Raw genomic sequence first — 22,017 nt, forward strand, 5'->3', positions numbered from 1 at the left:
CATGGATTAAATTGAGAACTGAGTTTGCATGTGATCTACACATACACCATTGAACACTGCTCAGGTTGTAATTCACTAATGTAGGTGTACAATTAATAGGAACATGACAGATGAAACACTACTTCAGGACAAAAGATTCAGCATATGGCTAGAAAACGAGTAATAACAGTTTACCTCTTAAGGTTTGTGATGATATTAAGACAATTTGAATTCCTACACATTTAAATACAAATGTAATTAATATTATCGTAAAACACAAAGATAGGAGCCTTTATTCATAAAAATGTCTTTCAAACATCAAATATGATCTATGGCCAATGTTGTGTATTTTTTGCTATTTATCTAAATTGAATATCATTCACATTTATTCATCTTCAGTTTGTTATTTCTGTTTCTTACTTGATTCGTAGTATTTTCTTTCGTCCTTTGATTTTCTTTAAATATTTTGGCATTTTAAGTATTATTTGGGTGTGTTGATGTCTTCGTGTGACTTTCACAACAAGGTCTAAATAGCTAACATGCCTTTTTTCATTACAGACACATGCCACATTTCAAGCAGAGCATTCTCCCACCTCTCTTGCTGGTGACGGTTCTCTTCCTGTCAGTCCCAGCATGTCATGGAGGAAAAATCCTGGTGGTTCCAGTGGAAGGAAGCCATTGGGTGAACATGGACATCCTGATAAGAGCTCTACACAGCCAAGGACACTCCATCACTGTGCTGCGAACCACCAAGAGCTGGTACATCAAAGAGGAGTCGCCTTATTTCAACTCGATCACAGTGACTGTCTCTAAGGGCTTTGATGAGGAATTTATCAAGCCAATCCTACAGAAACTCTTTGACATAGAGAGGGGCAAGAGTTCTGTCATGGCCTTCATCAGTCTCCAACGCGAGGTGCTGGATTTCATGCCAAAGGCAGTTGAACATGTGTGTGAAATCGCAGAGGCCATGTTTGAGGACCAGGCCTTCATGAGGAGACTGAATGAAAGTCAGTTTGACCTGATACTCACAGACCCTGCATTTGGAGCTGGTATAATGTTGGCTTACCATCTTCACCTTCCGGTGGTGTACAATGTTCGATGGGTTGTAACAATGGAGGGACACCTTACTCTGGCTCCATCTCCTTTCTCCTACATACCAGCAACAAGATCAGGACTCACAGACACAATGACCTTCTCACAGAGGGTCAAAAATATGATTTTCCATTTGTTGTCAAATTTGCAGAACCAGCTTCAACTTAAACCACTGTACCAAGCTGTCTGTGATAAGTACCTGAGTCCCAAAATTGATTTTTTTGACCTCTTGCAGACAGCGGATTTATGGCTGATGAGAGTGGACTTTGTGTTTGAGTTCCCCCGCCCCACCATGCCCAATGTGGTCTACATGGGTGGCTTCCAGTGCAAGCCAGCAAAGCCTCTTCCTCAAGACCTGGAGGACTTTGTGCAGAGCTCTGGAGAACATGGTGTTATCATCATGTCTTTGGGGACGTTTGTAAGTGAACTTCCGAGAGATGTGACTGAGGAAATAGCTGGAGCATTTGCTGAACTGCCACAGAAAGTAATCTGGAGGTACACAGGAGACAGACCCTCAGGCCTGGGGAACAACACCCTCATGGTTGATTGGATGCCCCAAAATGACCTCTTGGGACACCCCAAAACCAAACTCTTTGTCGCCCATGGAGGAACTAACGGGGTACATGAGGCTATCTATCATGGGGTTCCCGTTGTAGGACTACCTCTATTCTTTGACCAGTATGATAACCTACTTAGGCTGCAGAAACGAGGTGGTGCACAAATCATAACACTCTCCATGCTAAACAAAGACAGCTTCCTCCAGGCCTTGCAGGAGGTGCTCCATGTGCCGTCCTACAGGGAGAACATGCAGAGACTCTCCAGGCTGCACAGAGACCAGCCCATGGAGCCCCTGGACCGAGCCCTCTTCTGGATCGAGTTTGTCATGAGACACAAAGGTGCTGCTCACCTGCGCACAGAGTCCTACAAGATGCCCTGGTACTCCTACCACTCCCTGGATGTGATGATGTTCTTGCTTGCTGTTTTCTTCCTGATGTTGTTCCTTATGTTTTTTCTCATAAGGTGTTCCTTATATCTGTGTGGCAAAAGTAAACGTAAAAAGGATAAAAAAAAATTGATTTAAAAAAAAAATATATACAGACACCGTTTACACTATGAACAGGGTTGGCAATTCCACTTAATAAAAGCAACTTTGGCCTTCTTTTTTGAGCAATCATTTTAAAACTTTCAGTCACAGGTTGCATTTTTTGGGCTTCTTTTTTCAGGGTTGGACTTGATGTTTGCTTCTGCTCTGCCTGTGGTTTGAATGTGTTTGGGTGTTTGGATGTTTGAAACATTGTGTTCCTCAATGACAACACTGTTTTCCTCACTCACTCTATAGCAGTGGTTCTCAACCTTTTTTGAACAAACGCCCCCTGGACCTCATCCTAAGCCTCCCAACGACCCCTTGACCTCATCATTAGCCTGACCCCTTAGTGTTAAAAAAAATGAAATGGACAAATGCCCCCAATGACAACTAAGCACCGCCCCCTCTCAACTGTGTCCTTCTCAACGCCCCCATAGGGCTCACCAATGCCCCCATGAGTGGCTGTATCGCCCCCGTTGAGAAACACTACTCTATAGTCTATATAAGAACATTGGTGGGTCCCACTCTCTGTGTCTGCCTCAGTCACCTTCAAGGTCTCTGACAAGGTACCTGACTGACCCCCCCCCCCCCACACACACACACACACACTCCTCTTTTTGCTGTTGTTGTTTTTTTGTGTCTTCAATCGCTTCTTTTCAGCTTGTTTTCAGGATGCCAGTCACTTATTTCTCTCTCAAAATCTGGCAACACTGACTATGAAGGACAGTGAGTCCGACTGCATACCCTGGTACTTCTACCACTTCCTCCATAGAGCCAATTTTTTGCTATCTGTCATAGTCAGTTTTTGGTATAATTTGATTAAATCATGGCATTGTTCAACCACACTATTTTGCTGCAATGTTTTCTTTATGTATAATTTCAGAACAAACAGGCAAAATAGACTAGCCTATATATCCTTTATGATGTACCTGTACTGCACCGTACTGTATAATGAAATAATTGCTTTTGGTCTCGAAGATGGAAGACAGAATCTCTGGGAATCCAAATAACCTAAAACTAAGTCTTGTGTCAAAAACCTTGGTGTGATGTTGGACAGTATAATCTCAGTTTCAATGCTCACATCAAAAACATTACTAAATCTGCTTTTTGGCACCTTAGGAACATTGCTTGAGTTAAGGATTTTGTATGTAAACAGGATTTGGAGAAGTTAATCCATGCTTTTATTACCTGTAGAGTTGACTATTGCAATACCCTAGGTCTCCCCCAAAGGTCACTCAGGTAGGTGCAACTAATCCAAAATATTGCAGCAAGAACTGTGACTAAAACAAAGAAAAGGGACCACATCACTCCAGTACTTAGGTCATTACATGACTTCCAGTGAGATTTAGATAGACTTCTGATAGTTCATAGTCACTGAATGGCTTAGGCCCTAAATATATTGTAAATATGATTGAGCAATATCATCCTAATAGATGTCTTAGGTCTTCAGAATCTCCTCTACTGGTTGTGCCTAGGGTCAGGTCTAAACAGGGTGAAATGGCATTTAGTCATTATGCTGCAAAATGCTGGAACCAACTCCCTGTCCAAATTAGAACTGCCCCAACAGTAGGCCTATCTTCTTTTAAACATATTTTTGATTGATTGATTGATTGAATGTGTGTAGATTTCCTCAAATAAAGACTAGGGAATTTGTAATCGTTCAATGGTGACATAATGTAATTCAAAGCAACTCAAAGATTTTCATGGTAACCAAGATAAATCATACTGTAGTACCACGTGTCACATATGCAACCAGGTGGCATCAAGTCTGGTTTCCTAAATGTGTATGACTTTCCATTGAACTCCATTCCTTCTCTTAATCTCCTTGTCTCCTAAAAGAGCATGGCTGCTACACAATTTCAGCTTAGTGCTTGGTGCCTGTCTCTATTGGGGGAGAGAATGTGGAGACTGTCTGCACTTACAAGTACTTAGGAGTGCACCTTGACGATAAACTGTGCTGGTCCACAAATTCACATGCACTCTAAAGGAAGGGCCACAGCAGGCTCTATTTCCTCAGAAGACTGAGGCCCTTCAATGTCTGCAGTCGATTTCTGCTTATGTTCTACCAGTCTGTCATGGCCAGCGTGCTCTTCTATGCTGTGACTTGCTGGGGTGGTAGCATTAGAAAGATAGACGGTGGACGCCTTGGCAGACTGGTGAGGAAGGCAGGGTCAGTGGTGGGCATGAAGCTGGAAACTCTCACCTCAACAGCTGGGAGCAGAGCCCTGAACAGACTGGACTCTATTGGACAATGAGCAACACCCCCTTTACACCACCTTCTTTAACCAGCTGAGTCTTCAGTCACAGACTCCGTGCCCTCACCTGCAGGACAGACAGGCTAAGGTGGTCATTTGTCCCATGGGCCACTCATCTGTTAAACAACACACAGAAGGACATTAAGAAGGACATCATCATTGTGGACTGGACTGCCTGAGATGCCAGCGCTTCACCAGAACCGGGAAACCTCTTGGCACGTGTGTGTGTGTGTGTGTGTGTGAGTGTGAGTGTGAGTGTGTGTGTGTGTGTGTGTGTGTGTGTGTGTGTGTGTGTGTGTGTGTGTGTGTGTGTGTGTGTGTGTGTGTGTGTGAGTGTGAGTGTGTGTGTGTGTGTGTGTGTGTGTGTGTGTGTGTGTGTGTGTGTGTGTGTGTGTGTGTGTGCGCACGTGCACGTGCATGCGTGTGTGTGTGTGGACTGTTCAGTCACTGCACTATGGACCTCTTAATATACCTCTTTTTCTGCGTATCACAAGGAAAGACTGTGTGTGTGTGTGTGTGTGTGTGTGTGTGTGTGTGTGTGTGTGTGTGTGTGTGTGTGTGTGTGTCTGTGTGGATTGTCCAATACACTTCACTTGTACAAGACTGTGATGTTGTGAGGAATCTTCACCCCGGTCATACACTGTACACTGCCTGCTTCATTGTCTTAATTAGGCCTATGTGCATTTGTGTATTATGAGATACTTGACACCTGAATTTCCCCCTGGTGATCAATAAAGTTACTCTACCCCACTCTACTCTACTCTACTCTATTCTACAAGAACCTTACATCACATTGATTCCAGAGGAAACTCCTTATGAACCGTCTCTACCTTATCAATCGTCTCTGGCTCCAAATGACCAAGCTCTGACGTTTCAAATGGGAGTTTTAACAGCTCCACTCTGCCCTCCAGTGCCAGAGCAAGAGATCAGCAGCTGAATGACTGCTGACAAACCTCTGAGATCCAACCAAATATGGTACATCAAGACTATTGCATATTGAAATGTCATGTAAATAACTTGAATTTGTGATCGGGTCGCTTTCATTTCAATTTTATTTCATTCAATCATCTACCGCTTGCAGCATACAGGCTTGGAAACACCCAGGGCAAGAGAGAGCAAACATTTGTGAGCCTTTGACTTTGACCTCAGTTTTGATAGCAGCAGTTACAGAGCTGTATGATTTTCATAAACACATTATATACTTTCTGCTCTTTTTTATGTAGTAGCCTACTTTTCCAGATTATTTTCAACTGAGATTGACTCTGGTAAAATAATGACAAAACATCTATTTCGCGTTAAAAGTAGCAGCCACATGTTGTAATTTGCAAGGCTTGCATGACAATGCTCTTTTAGCTGCACAAGGGTCAGCCCCTCCACGTGACGAAGGCAAAGTGGGAGTGACACACACCTTTCAAAACAACCTCGCAAGGAGAGAGAATTATTTTTATCCAGTTTCCAACTAAGGAAAATGCCAGCCACATCGACGTCCAGGTGAGATTTCTGACATGCTGCTTCATACTTCATTGGCTGGTTTAAAAACGAATGTAAAATGCCTTATTGAGCAATACTTTGAATTTACTCTACATGCCATTGCTAAAAGATAACCGTAGGGTAGTGAAGGAAATTACGGCATAGCGTAGCTCCTTAAAGGGACAGTTTGGTCAATTTCAACATGCAGTTGTAATGCTCACACTACCCTGGACTTGTCAGTGCCTGAGATTTTTCTTTTCTTCTTCTTCAGCCGTTTCCGAGATCCTGGTCATTGTAATGGGGGCAGCTCTTTGTTTACATTTCAAAAAAACATTTTTATTTATTCCCAAAAACATCCAAAAGGTTATAAAACATCAGCAGACAACTAGCAAACAGCATTACCTTTTGGGAAAATATTTGGAGTTGGCCTATGTTTCATTTTTAAAAATGTAAATAAACGCTGCCCCCATTAGTATTGCTCATATCTCGGAAAGGGCTGAGCCGAAAAATGTGGCATCACCAGGTACTGACAAGTCAAGGGTAGCGTGAGCAATACAACTGCATGTTGAAATTGACCAAACTGTCCCTTTAATGCACGCGTACCTCATGTGGCAGGCTGTAATAGACATTGAATGTTAACTACTATAGTACTACACTACTATGACAGTGCACATGGCCTTTAGTATTACATTATGACTTGGTCATTGCCATCCTGGTAACAGCTCATTTATAATTCCGTGTCTTAAGGGGTTAAACTTGAAAACACATATTGTAGCTTGCATGTGAACTAGGTCCGTGTACTTTTTCGTTCATTCATTATTCTATTTTGGAATGAAATATGAAATTCAAAAAAGGGTGCAACTTCTTGTTTTGATTAAAGCAATACAAGCAGAAATGGCTGTATTTTGTTTTCTGCATGTGTTACTTCATACCATAATAGCATTATAAAAAATGACAACATTTTTGATTGTTTTTCAATTTGTTATATTTGTCTATTCATTTATTGAATTTCATTTGACTGACCCCTCCCCTTCCTTTTACCCGGAAGGAAAGTTTGCTGTCTGAGTCGCATCAGAAAAGGTCTAGCTACCGACCAAACAACACACAGAACAGTAGCTGGAGCCAGAGACACAACAGAAAAATAATAGAATGATGAAAAACATATTTTTGCGATGTGCAGGTTAGTCGGCCTATGCGCAGCAGTCGTGATGGTTAGGCCTGTATTGGAGCGTGCGTAAGCGTTATAAAATAGAGATAAAATTCCCTTTATGTTATGGACTCAACTTTATAGCCTAAATAAAGGCTTAAGTCTCTGGAATGATCAACCTAGTATACCCTTTCACAAGTAGTAATATGCATTAGGAAGCAAACGGTCCAAAGTTTCTCGCGCAAACTGTTGTGTATTCTGGCAAGTGTAATTAGCTGAAGCGTGCGCTCTCCATACCAAGTTTTACGCACGTTGAATACAAATTTCACTTTGGTGTATTTGGAACGTTAGTGATATTGTTGGAAAGCAATATGTCCGGGTAGATACACCTAAAGGCTGGAAATGAACTGGGAAACTGACGCTGATCGTCATAACTGTCAATGTTCTCAATGACAGTTGGTCTACCCCTTTCTGTCGAAGATGTCCCGGTCGCACAGCTGCACTTCTGTTGGATTAGGACGCTATTAGGCTATATGGCCATATACAATCAAGTCTTGAGACCAGGTCTAAGCACATGAAATGTCGTTGCGAAGGTTAAATTGGTTGATAAGTTTAAGTCAAAACATAGACAGTAAATATTTCTTCCCCCCTCGAGGACGCCCTACTCAATGGTGGTGGCGCGTAGGCTATGCTTGTGGCGCTTGCTTGACATGGATAAGCAACCATCTCATCACACAAATTCTTCGCACACTCATCACAGATCGACCACATATTTGAAGTCTAGCATCGTTCTGAATACTGCATCAACAATGCCTGCAAAGTCCGTTCGCCCCCAAGGAAACCATGTAATGAAGGCTCAACCAGCCTTCCAGGATTTATTCTCAGGTCACCCAAATTCTGAATAAACAAAAGACGCAATTCAGAAGGACGTTTTTCTTTATTGCTTTTCTCTCTTTTCTAAGATTCAGCGTTTAATTTTCAGTACCTACTAAATATCAAAACATGGCGCTTGGTTCCATTTCATACGTGATATTCAAGCGTAAATCATCATAAACGAGTCCTTATTCCTTTCTCGTCTGATATCCAAAATAGAAAAATGAATGAACGAAAATATACACGGACCGAACTATATAGGCCTACCATTGAACACTGCTGCAAAAAGGTTGTAATATAGGCCAACAATCGGGAACATGACATATGAAACAAGGAGACAGATTCACTGTATGGTTAGATAACGAGTCATAACGGTCCGTGTACCATTCGTTCTTTTGTTTTTCGATTCAGAACCAAATAACAAAACATCAAAATTTCAATTTTCAATTTTCCAGACAACTCAGAAAACAGAAAATTAACGTTATTTTTTCATTTCATTGTCATTTGTCGGTGGCTTTTGAAAGACAAAATATGTGAATTTTAAACCAAAGTAAAATGAGTCAATATTTCAATTTTCAATTTCTGCGTGGTGGTTGGACTGAACCATTCGCGCGGGGACCGGGGGACGGCTATCGGGTCCGTGTATATTCTCGGTCCGTGTACTTTTTCGTTCATTCATTATTCTATTTTGGAATGAAATATGAAATTCAAAAAAGGGTGCAACTTCTTGTTTTGATTAAAGCAATACAAGCAGAAATGGCTGTATTTTGTTTTCTGCATGTGTTACTTCATACCATAATAGCATTATAAAAAATGACAAAAGTTTTGATCGTTTTTCAATTTGTGATATTTGGCTGTTCGTTTATTGAATTTCATTTGACTGACCCCTCCCCCTCTGTTTACCCGGAAGGAAAGTTTGCCGTCTGAAACGCATCAGAAAAGGTCTAGCTACCAAACGACACACAGAACAGTAGCTGGAGCCAGAGACACAACAGAAAAATAATAGAATGATGAAAAACATTTTTGCGATGTACAGGCTAGTAGGCCTATGCGCAGCACGCGTGATGGTTAGGCCTGTATTGGAGCGTGCGTCCGCCTTATAAAATAGAGGTGAAGTTCCCTTTATGTTATGGACTCAACTTTATAGCCTAAATAAAGGCTAAAGTCTCTGGAATCAATAACCTATTATACCCTTTCACATGTAGTAATATGCATTAGGGAGCAAACGGTCCAAAGCAGTGTTCTCACGCAAACTGTTGCGTATTCTGGCAAGTGTAATGAGCTGAAGCGCGCGCTCTCTATACCAAGTTTTACGCATGTTGAATACACATTTCACTTTGGTGTATTTGGAACATTAGTGATATTGTTGGAAAGCAATATGTCCGGGTATACACCTAAAGGCTGGAGATGAACTGGGAAACTGATGCTGATCGTAAGAACTGTCAATGTTCTCAATGACAGTTGGTCTACCCCTTCCCATCGAAGATATCTCTCCTTGTCGCACAGCTGCACTTCTGTTGGATTAGAACGCTATAATAGGCTATATGGCCAAATACAATCAAGTCTTAAGACCATGCCTAAGCACATGAAATGTCATTGCGAAGGTTAAATTGGTTGATAAGTTTAAGTCAAAATATAGACAGTAAATCATTCTTCCCCCTCTGGGACGCCCTACTCAATGGCGGTGGGGCGTATGCACATGCTTGTGGCGCTTGCTTGATATGGATAGCCTACGCAACCATCTCATGACACAAATTCCTCGCACAGTCATCACAGATCGACCACATCTTTGAAGTGTAGCAACGTTCTGAATATTGCATCAACAATGCCTGCAAAGTCCGTTTGCCTCCAAAGAAACCATGTAATGAAGGCTCAACCAGCCTTCCAGGATTTACTCTCAGGTCACCCAAATTCTGAATGAACAAAAGACACAATTCAGAAGGACGTTTTTCTTTATTGCTTTTCTCTCTTTTCTAAGATTCAACGTTTCATTTTCAGTACCTACAAAATATCAAAATATGGCGCTTGGTTCCATTTCACAAGTGATATTCAAGCGTAAATCATGATAAACAAGTCCTTATTCCTTTCTCGTGTGATATCCGAAATAGAATAATGAATGAACGAAAATATACACGGACAACAGAAAAATAATAGAATGATGAAAAACATTTTTGCGATGTACAGGCTAGTAGGCCTATGCGCAGCACGCGTGATGGTTAGGCCTGTATTGGAGCGTGCGTCCGCCTTATAAAATAGAGATGAAGTTCCCTTTATGTTATGGACTCAACTTTATAGCCTAAATAAAGGCTAAAGTCTCTGTAATCAATAACCTATTATACCCTTTCACATGTAGTAATAGCCTATGCATAAGGGAGCAAACGGTCCAAAGCAGTGTTCTCACGCCAGGCCCGTTTCTAGGATTTTGGGGGCCCTAGGCAAATGGGTTGTCGGGGCCCTAGGGCTTTTTTGTGTGTGTGTGTGTGTGGGGGGGGGGTGCTCTCCTGACGGGGCAGCCACGGCGCCAGAATTTCTGTTTCGGATGGGCCAGACCATTTTTGGATGGCACTTCAGTCATTGTCACATACTGTAGCCTACCAATACAACATCATGTCACATGGAAACATAATGGAACAAGTCACCTTAGACAGTGTTGTGGCTATGCAGGGCAACACATGCATGAAGGGCAATGAATACATTAAGAGCACGCATACACCAGCATTTTTTCGGTGAGGAAATGCAATCTAGGTATTATGATAACTAGTCCCTCCAGTTCATTTTATGAAACTTTATGAAGAAAGACCTGGGAAAATATAGCCCATTCCATTCAGTAGGCTCATCTCAAATGAAAGTAGGCCTATATGGCCCAATCAGGGTTTTTTTTTTTACCCCACCACGAAAATCATGACCTGCGTTGCCAATCACAAATAGGCTAAAGAATGGTCTAATCTTTCCAGCCACTTTGAGAATCTAACCGAGGGTGCTCCATTTGTGCAAAACGAAATATTGACTCGTAAAACAATAGGCGTAGCCTACAGTTCAGAAACTCAAGGCTGAGAAACGAATGAGCAGGCACAGTGGGGTTGGGGGGATGTGATATTGGTAAGCCAGAATTCTGTAACCAAGCCAAGGGGGGTCTCCCCGACTATATAGCCTATTTTTTCGTAGGCCTATTGCATTCATCACGCACTTGAAAATACAATCCAAATGTTTGTGTTATTAGTAATACCGCAGCAAACACGAATAGGCAGCGACCAAGGATCACGGAACCTCCGCGGTTGACAACTGTGTTATAGGGACCAATATCCCGTGTCCTTACCTTTCGTTGTCTTGACCGCAGAATGTATCCCAGAATGTATCCCAACCTCTAACTGTAATCCACGCGTTTCCACAATCATGGTCGCAAATTCCAATGTGTAACCCCACATAGGCCTATAGTAATAGCAAGAAATGGACTATTGTGCTACAATTTAGCTATCCCACTCATCGCACTTGTGACTCCTGTTATCCGATAGGCATTACATTGTTCATTCGTTTCTTCTTGCGTTTGTCCACATCCAAAACAGTTCCGTGTCGAAAAAAGGTGCGTTATTGAACAATCGACGTTTGCAGTGCTTACAGCACGTGGATGTTTTTGAAAACATATGTAAACTGTAAATGAAGCATCTCGCTGTCTGTGCGATGTCAACTGGCCTGGGACAGTCTGGTGGTTTGGCAGCAGTAGCCTACAGAGAGTAGCCTAATGTGTCGTCTTCAAGATTAACTTTTATTATAAAAGCAACTGTCTCCAAAAATGTAATGTAAACTGGCGTCTGCGTAACATCCAGTGAGAGAGATTGTGTCGCTCCATTTTCAGTTTGTATTTGCGTGGAATATGATGCTTGAACCAATTAGAAGGGGGGCCCCCTCCAGGTGGGGGTACTTTGACTATATTGTCGATGCGCTCGCTGTTCGGCAATTGACATTTTCACGTTGTCGCTGATGCAAACCTATTGGAAGGGGGCCCCCTCGAGCAAGGGGGTATTAGGGAGGCGCTGTCGCTTCCCTCGCAGCAGAGCCCTTCATACAGGCGACGGTGCCATATTATGAAGCTATTTAAAATCGTCATTGCTGTTGGGTACATAACCTGTCGTCCTTGGGGGCCCCACCTACTCGGGGGCCCTAGGCAACTGCCTACATTGCGTACCTTAACGCAACGGGCCTGTCTCACGCAAACTGTTGCGTATTCTGGCAAGTGTAATGAGCTGAAGCGCGCACTCTCCATACCGGGTTTTACGCATGTTGAATACACATTTCACTTTGGTGTATTTGGAACATTAGTGATATTGTTGGAAAGCAATATGTCCGGGTAGATACACCTAAAGGCTTGAGATGAACTGTGAAACTGATGCTGATCGTAAGAACTGTCAATGTTCTCGATGACAGTTGGTCTACCCCTTCCCATCGAAGATATCTGTCCCGGTCGCACAGCTGCACTTCTGTTGGATTAGGACGCTATAATAGGCTATATGGCCAAATACAATCAAGTGTTAAGACCAGGCCTAAGCACATGAAATGTTGTTTCGAAAGTTAAATTGGTTGATAGGTTTAAGTAAAAAAAAAAATAGACGGTAAATCATTCTTCTACCCCCCTCTAGGACGCCCTACTCAATGGTGGTGACGCGTATGCACATGCTTGTGGCGCTTGCTTGATATGGATAGCCCACGCAACCATCTCACAAATTCCTCGCACAGTCATCACAGATCGACCACATCGTTGAAGTGTAGCAACGTTCTGTATATTGCATCAACAATGCCTGCAAAGTCCGTTTGCCTCCAAAGAAACCATGTAATGAAGGCTAAACCAGCCTTCCAGGATTTACTCTCAGGTCACCCGAATTCTGAATAAACAAAAGACGCAATTCAGAAGGACATTTTTCTTTATTGCTTTTCTCTCTTTTCTAAGATTCAACATTTCATTTTCAGTACCTACAAAATAGCAAAATATGGCGCTTCGTTCCATTTCATAAGTGATATTCAAGCGTAAATCATCATAAACGAGTCCTTATTCCTTTCGCGTGTGATATCCAAAATAGAATAATGAATGAACGAAAATATACACGGACCCGGGTCTGTGTATCATCCGATCATTCAATTATTCCATTCAATCTGGCAAACGGAAAACGGAATAACAACTCCATATTTTGTTTTCCCGTTTTTCCATGGCCAAAAAATGGGGAGTTACAGTATGTTGATTTTCCTTTTCCCAACTCAAAACAGAACAAGTAATAAACGAGAAAACCAAAACGAAATAACAACTCTAATTTACGATTAGGCCTATTGGTCCCATTTCCCGCGGTGCTTTTCTATTGCTCGTCTAAGGCCCAATCTCAATTCACCCCTTACCCCTACCCCTTACCCCTCCAAACGGAGTTGCCTGGCCGAACCCCTCATTTTTGAGGGCTACAAAGCCCTCCCCCTTACCTCTACCCCTCTGTCTTAACGACTGTTGGGATACCCCTACCCCTACACAAAACGGAGGGGAGGGGTAAGGGGTAGGGCTAAGGGGTGAATTGAGATTGGGCCTAAGTAGGCTAAGACACGATAGTGCACAAGTGGCTGCCAAACGCGCTGCTTTACACATTTCCCTAAGGCCTATAATCAGCCTGCTGATGCTCCTACTCCACAGAACATCTTTCCTTCCTACTAGCCCTTTATGTCGGTGCATGTGGGTGGTAAAGATAGCCTAACTCCTTTACGCACTGTAGCCTACTGTGTCCGGTCCAGTATGTCTACCACATAGGCTAACTGCATTAATAATTGTGACTATCCAATGGGCTAAGGCTCCTTCCACTATATCATTTTATTATTACAGGTGGAATGAAATGTTGATCATTGGTACGAGAATCGGAAGAAACTTTTCTTCAACTGCTTGGTACCGTCTACCTATTCCTGGGAACTGCCAGCAAGGTCTCCTCCACAGTTTAGGCGTATCTGGTTGCTAATTCTGCATGCCACATCAGCATTAGGCTACTACATAAGCTACTGTAGGCGAACATTTGTGAAAGGTACTAGACGCCTCCATCCGACCGACCTCTAGGCTACCTCTATCTATCATAAGTTAACACCATGCATGGAACACCTCCCTGGTTTTGGATGCGTTACGCATGGCCCCATTTAAACGTGGACCTGAAGTGTCTTTCCATTAGATGATAGGCTACTATCCCTCGCTCTGACCACTGACCTACCCTACCAAGCGAGTCGGGTGAGTTACATGTTACATGTGCTGTCTGTCAACCCAGACTGTGCGCAATTTGCCCCAAATGGCACCATGGTCAACTTGCATCTCGCGTTTGTGCCCGAGGTCACACACGGACTGACGTGCCATGTGACATCACGAGGCTCTAGCGCCTCCACGAGACCATGGGAAGGCTAATGTGAAGAATAAAGAAAACCAATAAACGCAAATTACTGTTAAAATTTCGTTTTGGTTTCCCTGTTTATGATTTGTTCTGTTTTAGGTTGAAAAACGGAAACAAACATCAATAAAAACAGGAAAACGAAATATTGCATCATTTTTTTTTGTTTTTCCGTTTGCCAAATTGAATGGAATAATTGAATGATCGGATGATACACGGACCGTTACACGGACCGGACCCATAACAGTTTACTACTTATTGTTTCTGATGCTGTTGAGGTCATTTTTTAGAACTAATTCATACCTATTTGTATAATTACAAATGTAATAACAATATCATTAAACAAAGATAGGAGCATTTATTCATAAAAACTCTCTTTGAGCATCAAATATAATCTATAGCCAGTGGATGCATCAATTCAATGTTGTGTATTTTTTGTTATTTTTTAAAATTGAATGTTAATTTTGCGTTCACATTTATCCATATTTCATGTTATTTCTTCCCTTATTTGTAAAATGTTTTACTTCATTTAATTGTCATTCAGTGTTTTGACATTTAAAGCATATTAGGCTGTGTTAATGTCTTGGTGTGATTTTCACAATAAGATCTAAATATCTCACTCACATGTCTTTTCTGGTTACAGAGTCACAATGGCAAATTTCATCCAGAACATTCTCCCACCTCTCTTGCTGGTTTCGGTTCTATTCCTGTCTGTCCCAGTATGTCATGGAGGAAAAATCCTGGTGGTTCCAGTGGAAGGAAGCCATTGGGTGAACATGGACATCCTGATCAGAGCTCTACACAGCCAAGGACACTCCATCACTGTGCTGCGAACCACCAAGAGCTGGTACGTCAAAGAGGAGTCATCCTACTACAACTCATTGACTGTGACAGTCTCTGAAGCTATTGACGAGGAATTCCTCAAGCCAATATTCAAGAAATTGATTGACATAGAGAGGGGCAAGAGTTCTGCCATGGCCTTCATTAGTCTCCAACTTGAGCTGCTGGATGTCATGCCAAAGGCAGTTGAACACCAGTGTGAAATCGCAGAGGCCATGTTCGAGGACCAGGCCTTCATGAGGAGACTGAATGAAAGTCAGTTCGACCTGATACTTACAGACCCTGCATGGGGAGCTGGCATAATGTTGGCTTACCATCTCCGCCTCCCCTTGGTGTACAATGTTCGATGGGTTGTAATGTTTGAGGGACATCTTACTCTGGCTCCATCTCCTTTGTCCTACATACCAGCAACAGGATCAGGGCTCACAGACACAATGACCTTCTCACAGAGGGTCAAAAGCATGATTTTCCATTTGCTGTCAAATGTGCAGTTCCAGCTTGTGATGAAACCACTGTACCAAGCTGTCTGTGATAAGTACCTGAGTCCCAAAATTGATTTTTATGACCTCTTGCAGACAGCGGATTTATGGCTGATGAGAGTGGACTTTGTGTTTGAGTTCCCCCGCCCCACCATGCCCAATGTGGTCTACATGGGTGGCTTCCAGTGCAAGCCAGCAAAGCCTCTTCCTCAAGACCTGGAGGACTTTGTGCAGAGCTCTGGAGAACATGGCGTTATCATCATGTCTTTGGGGACATTTGTCACTGAACCTCCGAGAGAAATGACTGAAGAAATAGCAGGTGTGTTTGCTGAACTGCCCCAGAAAGTAATCTGGAGGTACAAAGGAGACAGGCCCTCAGCCCTGGGCAATAACACCCTCCTGGTTGACTGGATGCCCCAAAATGACCTCCTGGGACACCCCAAAACCAAACTCTTTGTTGCCCATGGAGGAACTAACGGGGTACAGGAAGCTATTTATCATGGGGTTCCAGTGGTAGGAATTCCTATATTCTTTGACCAGCATGATAACCTCCTTAGGCTGCAGAAACGAGGTGCTGCACAAGTCATAACACTTGCCATGCTAAACAAAGATAGCTTCCTCCAGGCCTTGCAGGAGGTGCTCCATGTGCCGTCCTACAGGGAGAACATGCAGAGACTCTCCAGGCTGCACAGAGACCAGCCCATGGAGCCCCTGGACCGCGCCCTCTTCTGGATCGAGTTTGTCATGAGACACAAAGGTGCTGCTCACCTGCGCACAGAGTCCTACAAGATGCCCTGGTACTCCTACCACTCCCTGGATGTGATGATGTTCTTGCTTGCTGTTTTGCTCCTGATGTTGTTCATGATCCTTGCCTTCATACGGTGCTCATTACGTCTGTGTGGCAAAAGTAAAAGTAAAAAGGATTAAAAATTATCTAAAAAATACAGACAAGGTTTACATTATGAAGGACTGTATCCTACAACAGTGTTTCCCAACCACTGTGCCGTGGAAAATTCTTGGGGATTTTTTTTGTGTGTGTGAATTCATCGTTATTATCAGCAAATAATGCCTGTCATTTTCTAGTAGCCTAGTGTCTGCTGTTGACTGGCGTCCTAAGCATGAAATAATTCCTTATCACTAGGTGGCAGCAGGTAGCAAATTGCATTGATGTATCTTCAGTAGCCCTAACAAAAAACGTCCATTAGCTGCTAGTCAAAACAATCCTCCTGACGTGACTGAAAGTTAACTTTGCTAGCGCTGTTTCGTCATTAATTAGGTCAGAAAACCAAAATCCTACCCTGAAGCAGATTTGTGTTTTGCTTACAACCTTACTGAAAAGTTAAACGAGTGAGCACACAACGTAGGCCTAGTGTGTTGGTCCGCGTGCTTTCTAGTCGTGTGAGGATGCCGAGACCCTTCAAGCCAGAATACCGGTATCCAACTGCTGGTAAGCATAATTAGCCCGGTTTTAGGGAAAGGGGGACAGCGATTACCTCCTGCTACCTCGTGGGGAAACTTGCACTTTTGTCACAAACACCCCAGGCACAATTTCCAATCAGTTTTTAATAATAATATGACCGTAATACAGTATATCTTGCATTTGAAAACATGAGATTTCCGCTTTGACCGACCTCGTCCTTTTGCAGCGCTGTGATTGTGGTCAAACAGCATTTTAGGGCGGGCCTTAGCCAAGACGCATATGTTTCACATTACAGTTTTTCTCGATTGCTTACACACAATTTTCAGAATCAGTTCTCGAATTCTCAAAACTCTACACGCAAATCTCCAAACCTCACACACAACGGGCAAAACTCTTCACTACCTCTGAAAAATGCACGTCTTGTCTCTAAACAATGTACTCTCTTCTAAAAAGGTCATTTTGTTCTCAAATGACACACACAAGCAGTCATTTTAATACACTCTTATGTGAACCATTGAACACTAATATGCACAAGGTAAAACTCTATACTCAACTTGACACACAGTAGAAACTTATTTTCTTCAGTGTTCTACTTAAAGAGGGTTTTTTTCTGTAGTAAAATACTGAAATGTTGTTTTTAGACTTGGAGTACACAGATGTGTGTATATTTTACATATTTTTCTGACAATTTTAAAAATGCACTAATTTATTGTAAAATATTGGGTAACCACATGAAAGTGATCTCCTGTATAACATTTTGGAGTTCAAAAACTAAACAAATGTGTTTTCTCACTGCCTCCACTCATGTTTTCATCAATATCACATGCAATGTGTGTCCTTATGGGGTGATGGTAAACCGGTATGAAGAGAGTCTGCCCATGTGATGAGGAAGTGAACATAGTATGGCAGTTGAATTTAGTATTTTGAATGACAGTGTGTTCAATGCGACAACCAGTGATTTCCTTCATGAAAATTGTGTGTAGTCTAGATAATTGTGTGTTGTGGTTTGAAAAGAGTGTGTTTTAAAACTGAAATATGAGTGTAAAGAAGGAATTGTGTTTAGTGTTCAGTGGTTAGGGGAGTTGGGAAATGGGTTAGATGTTCCGAGAATTGGGTGTGAAGTACCAGAACTTGTGTGGAAGCAATCGAGAAAAACTGTAAGATTAAGTGAGTAAAATATACAGAGATTGATATTTTTACATATGCATCTTCAGTGAAATATTTCCCAAATGTTGCTACTGTCAGAATAACCATTATTTGCTGTATTCCTGCTAATAGAATGCTTTTGGACAGAATAACAATTTGTAAATTGTAGGCCTACTTTGAAGTTTACAGCTTCTTTAAGAAGTGAACATTAAGTGCACTTTTTATTTGAAAGAGGAAATATAAAATATGACTCAAAAAATGCAGTTTTGTATTTATTTGATTGCTATTCAAGACACTTTGTAGCCGCCTATATTAAAAATATCTAGTCATTCTTATCAGAGAATAATTTGTTTTCATTATTTCATCATTTTTGGTTGGTGGTGTGCCGCAAGATTTTTTTCAAGGGAAAAAGTGTGCCTTGGCACAAAAAAGGAAACACTGTCCTACAGCATATAGCCTGATTAAGTATTGACATTATGCAACCAGATAATTTTGCTGCAATGTTTTCTTTATACAATTTCAGAACAAACAGGAAAAATAGACTATATCCTTTATGATGCACCTGCACTGTGTCGTACTGCATAATGTGTGTAAATTTCTTCAAATAAAGACAAGGGAATGATAGAGTTTGTAATCTTTCACGTGTTACATATTGTAATTCAGAGCAGCTTAAAGATTTTCAATATGGTAACCAAGATAAACCACGTGTCACAAATGCAACCAAGTGGCATCAAGTCCGGTTTCCTCAATGTGCATTGAACTCCATTCATTCTCCTAGTCTCCTTGAGTCATAAAAGGGCATGGCTGCAATAGGATTGCAGTTTAGAATCTTGTATCTTATCAATAGTCTCTGGCTCAAAGTGGCCAAGCGCTGACATGTCAAAAAGGAGTTTCAGCAGAACTCTATTCTGCCCTCCAGTGCCAGAGCAACACACAAGAGCTCAGCAGCTGAATGGCTGCTGAAAACCCTCTGAGAGTACGATCCAACCATATAAGGTACATTTTCAAGATTATTGCATATTGAAATGTCATGTAAATAACTTGTATGGATGATTGGGTAATTTTCATGTCAATGTCACGCCATTCAATAATCTACCGCGTGCAGCATACAGGCTAGCAAACACCCTTGGCAAAGAAGAGAGTAAACCTTTGTGAGCCTACACAACCTTTGACCTCAGATATGAAAGCAGCAGTTACAGATCTGTATGGTTTTCATAAAGACAATCAATATCAGTCACACCGATATCTTAATCCAGGTGAAATTTCTGGGGACATGCTGTTTCAAACATTACTGGCTATTTAAAAACTAATGTAAAATGCTTTATTGAGCTAGACTTTGAATTTATCCTGCATACCATTGGTAAAAGAAAAACAAGGTAGTGAAGGAAATTACTGCAAGGATTAAACTTGAAAACTGTAGCTTGCATGTGATCTATACACCATTGAGCACTGCTCCATAGGTTTTAATAAGTTAATGTAGGCCAACAATCGGGAACATGACAGATGAAACAAGGAGACAGATTCAGCATACAGTTACATGTAGATAAAGAGTCATACCAGTTTACTTCTTATGGTTTGTGATGCTATTGAGACCATTTTTAGAATGAATTCCTACACATTTGTAAAAGTGCAAAAGTAATTTAACAATATCAAAAAACACAAAGATAGCAGCCTTTATTCATAAAAACTCATTGGGAGCCTCAAATATGATCAATGGCCAATGGATGTGTCATTCATTCATTCATTCATTTGTTTATTTGGATAGGACAATGCAAATTAATCAATACATCAGCTTGAGAGCTTCAATATAAAAATGCCAGACTTAGCATATGCTACATTCATCTGTTGTCCTAGGTAGCCTACTCACACTAAAACACATAACAAGAAATAAACTAGTATGACAGAGGACATTTACACACAAAACAAACATTGGGTACAAAAAAAATAAAAAGTAAAAGTAAAGTAAATATACAAGCAAAAAAAAAAATGTGAAAGCAAAACAAATGTTAATTCTAATAATGAATGGGTGCATGTCTGATTAGTTTTCAGCCACTGTTTAAGATTGGCTTTGAAAGTGTTTAAGTTTACACACTGTCTGGTGTTAGATGGCAGAGTATCCCAGGACTTTGCACTTCTAATGGACAACGCCATTTGGCTCAATTGAGTTCTACGCCATTTCATCCTTACCCAATGTTTGTATAACACTTTCAGACAAGACTTCCGGGGTGCTCCCCCGCGTGCGACCCAGCAGCCTGTGTCTCTGTCTTTCAACATCATTGACTGATGGAGACTGGGACCGCAAACTGAATTGCCCTTCTATGGGACTAATAAAGTTATCTGAATCTGAATCTGAATCTGAATCTTTAACTTCACAGTCCCCCTTTGCCTGGGCTCTTGGGTTCACTTGTGAAGTTTTTTTTTTTTTTTTTACCTCCGCCAACTAGGAGGTAATGTTTTCGGTCGTGTTGGTTTGTCTGTCTCTTTGTCTGTCTGTTTGTCTGTTTGTCTGTCTGTTTGTCAGCAGCATAACTCAAAAACTAATCAACGAAAATGGACGAAACTTTCTGGTTGTTGCTAATGACCCAAGGAACAAGTGATTAAACCAGGACTTTTTGAAAGATCCTGTCAGCAGGATAAGTCAAAAACTAATCAACTGATTTGGACAAAACTTTGTGGAGTTGTTAGTAATGACCCAAGGATCAAGTGATTATCCGGATCATGAACCAGAACCAGGAGTTTTCAAAAGATTCATCACCATTGCTGGCCTATATATCTAGTAGACACCCCTAGTGACCAGAAATTGAATTGCGGGCACTCAACAAAAAGAAGGCAGTAAGACTTAGGGTGTAACATAGTCAAATGTTCTATCAAGCAGCTTCCTTGGCGGAGGTCTGCGCTCTCTGGGTGCTTCTAGTTTCTTAATGAACTCATGTAATGGTGGAGGAGCTAGCCCATTCAAAAGCTTAAAAATGAGACAGACATCAAGAAACAACTGGTAGCTATCAAAGTCCAATAGTTGATCTTGACAATGTTACAGTAGTGGTGACATATGGCCCTTTTATCAAGAACTTTAAGTGATCTCTTGAAGAGAGACTTAATTGGTTTTAGAGTGCTCTCTGATGTGTAAGACCATGTTGTGTAGCAGTAAGAAATATGACTTAATATCATTGCATGCATAAAAATCTTTGCAGCCTCCATGGGTAGAAAAGGTCTGATGTGTTTAAAATTAGACAAACTCGCTGTCACTTTGTGTGTTACTTTTTTAACATGTTTAAAATTGAGACAAGAGTCAAAGGTTATATTTAAAATGATCAACCACATCATGTTTTTCTCTATCTGGTTGCTGCTGATGGACTGCTGATCCATCATCCATACCTAAAATATTAGATGCCATTACAGGCATTTATCCACCCATCACACCTATTATGTTATGATTCATAACCAAAATATCCTATTTATCTTTTTAATTATGAGTGTCACACCAAATGACATGGCGTCACGCCATATGATGAATTACTCCAAAAATCCAAAAATATGCATGAACTGCATTTATGAAATAACCAAACAGGTTGATAAGGGATTAAGGCATTGTTTCAATGTTACAAAAAATGAACAAATATTTAATATTGTAAAAAAAAATGTGTAACAACAGGTAGTTTTTAAAATGTCAATTAACACACTGCCATATCCATTACATGGTACACTGCAACTGCTGATTATTATTAACTAGATGAATTTTAAAGCTTGCTAAATCATTGAAGAGTAATGCTTTTTAATCATAGAATAGTAGTAATGCTTTGTAAATAATAAATAAATAAGTATAAAAGTAAAACAGTG

General features: G+C 41.3%; 3 protein-coding genes across 3 annotated transcripts in view; all 3 read left to right on the forward strand.

Annotated features, from left to right (window-relative positions):
• LOC134438525 (UDP-glucuronosyltransferase 2A2-like) overlaps window positions 1-22,017 on the forward strand; it is a 33,405-nt gene that overhangs the window by 7,091 nt on the left and 4,297 nt on the right. The window lies entirely within an intron of this gene.
• LOC134439129 (UDP-glucuronosyltransferase 2C1-like) lies at window positions 541-2,944 on the forward strand. Its single transcript, XM_063188982.1, has one exon. The coding sequence runs from the start codon at window positions 542-544 to the stop codon at window positions 2,150-2,152; it is 1,611 nt and encodes a 536-aa protein (XP_063045052.1). The 5' UTR covers window position 541; the 3' UTR covers window positions 2,153-2,944.
• Window positions 14,873-18,792, forward strand: LOC134438527 (UDP-glucuronosyltransferase 2C1-like). Its single transcript, XM_063188108.1, has one exon. It carries the CDS (start codon window positions 14,946-14,948, stop codon window positions 16,539-16,541), a length of 1,596 nt encoding a protein of 531 aa, XP_063044178.1. The 5' UTR covers window positions 14,873-14,945; the 3' UTR covers window positions 16,542-18,792.

This window comes from Engraulis encrasicolus, chromosome 22, assembly GCF_034702125.1.
Source record: "Engraulis encrasicolus isolate BLACKSEA-1 chromosome 22, IST_EnEncr_1.0, whole genome shotgun sequence".
Classification (NCBI taxonomy): domain Eukaryota; kingdom Metazoa; phylum Chordata; class Actinopteri; order Clupeiformes; family Engraulidae; genus Engraulis; species Engraulis encrasicolus.

Bases quoted from the DNA above. Each gene is read 5' to 3' on its own strand.
- LOC134439129 (XM_063188982.1), top strand. From the start codon at position 542: ATGCCACATTTCAAGCAGAGCATTCTCCCACCTCTCTTGCTGGTGACG.
- LOC134438527 (XM_063188108.1), top strand. From the start codon at position 14,946: ATGGCAAATTTCATCCAGAACATTCTCCCACCTCTCTTGCTGGTTTCG.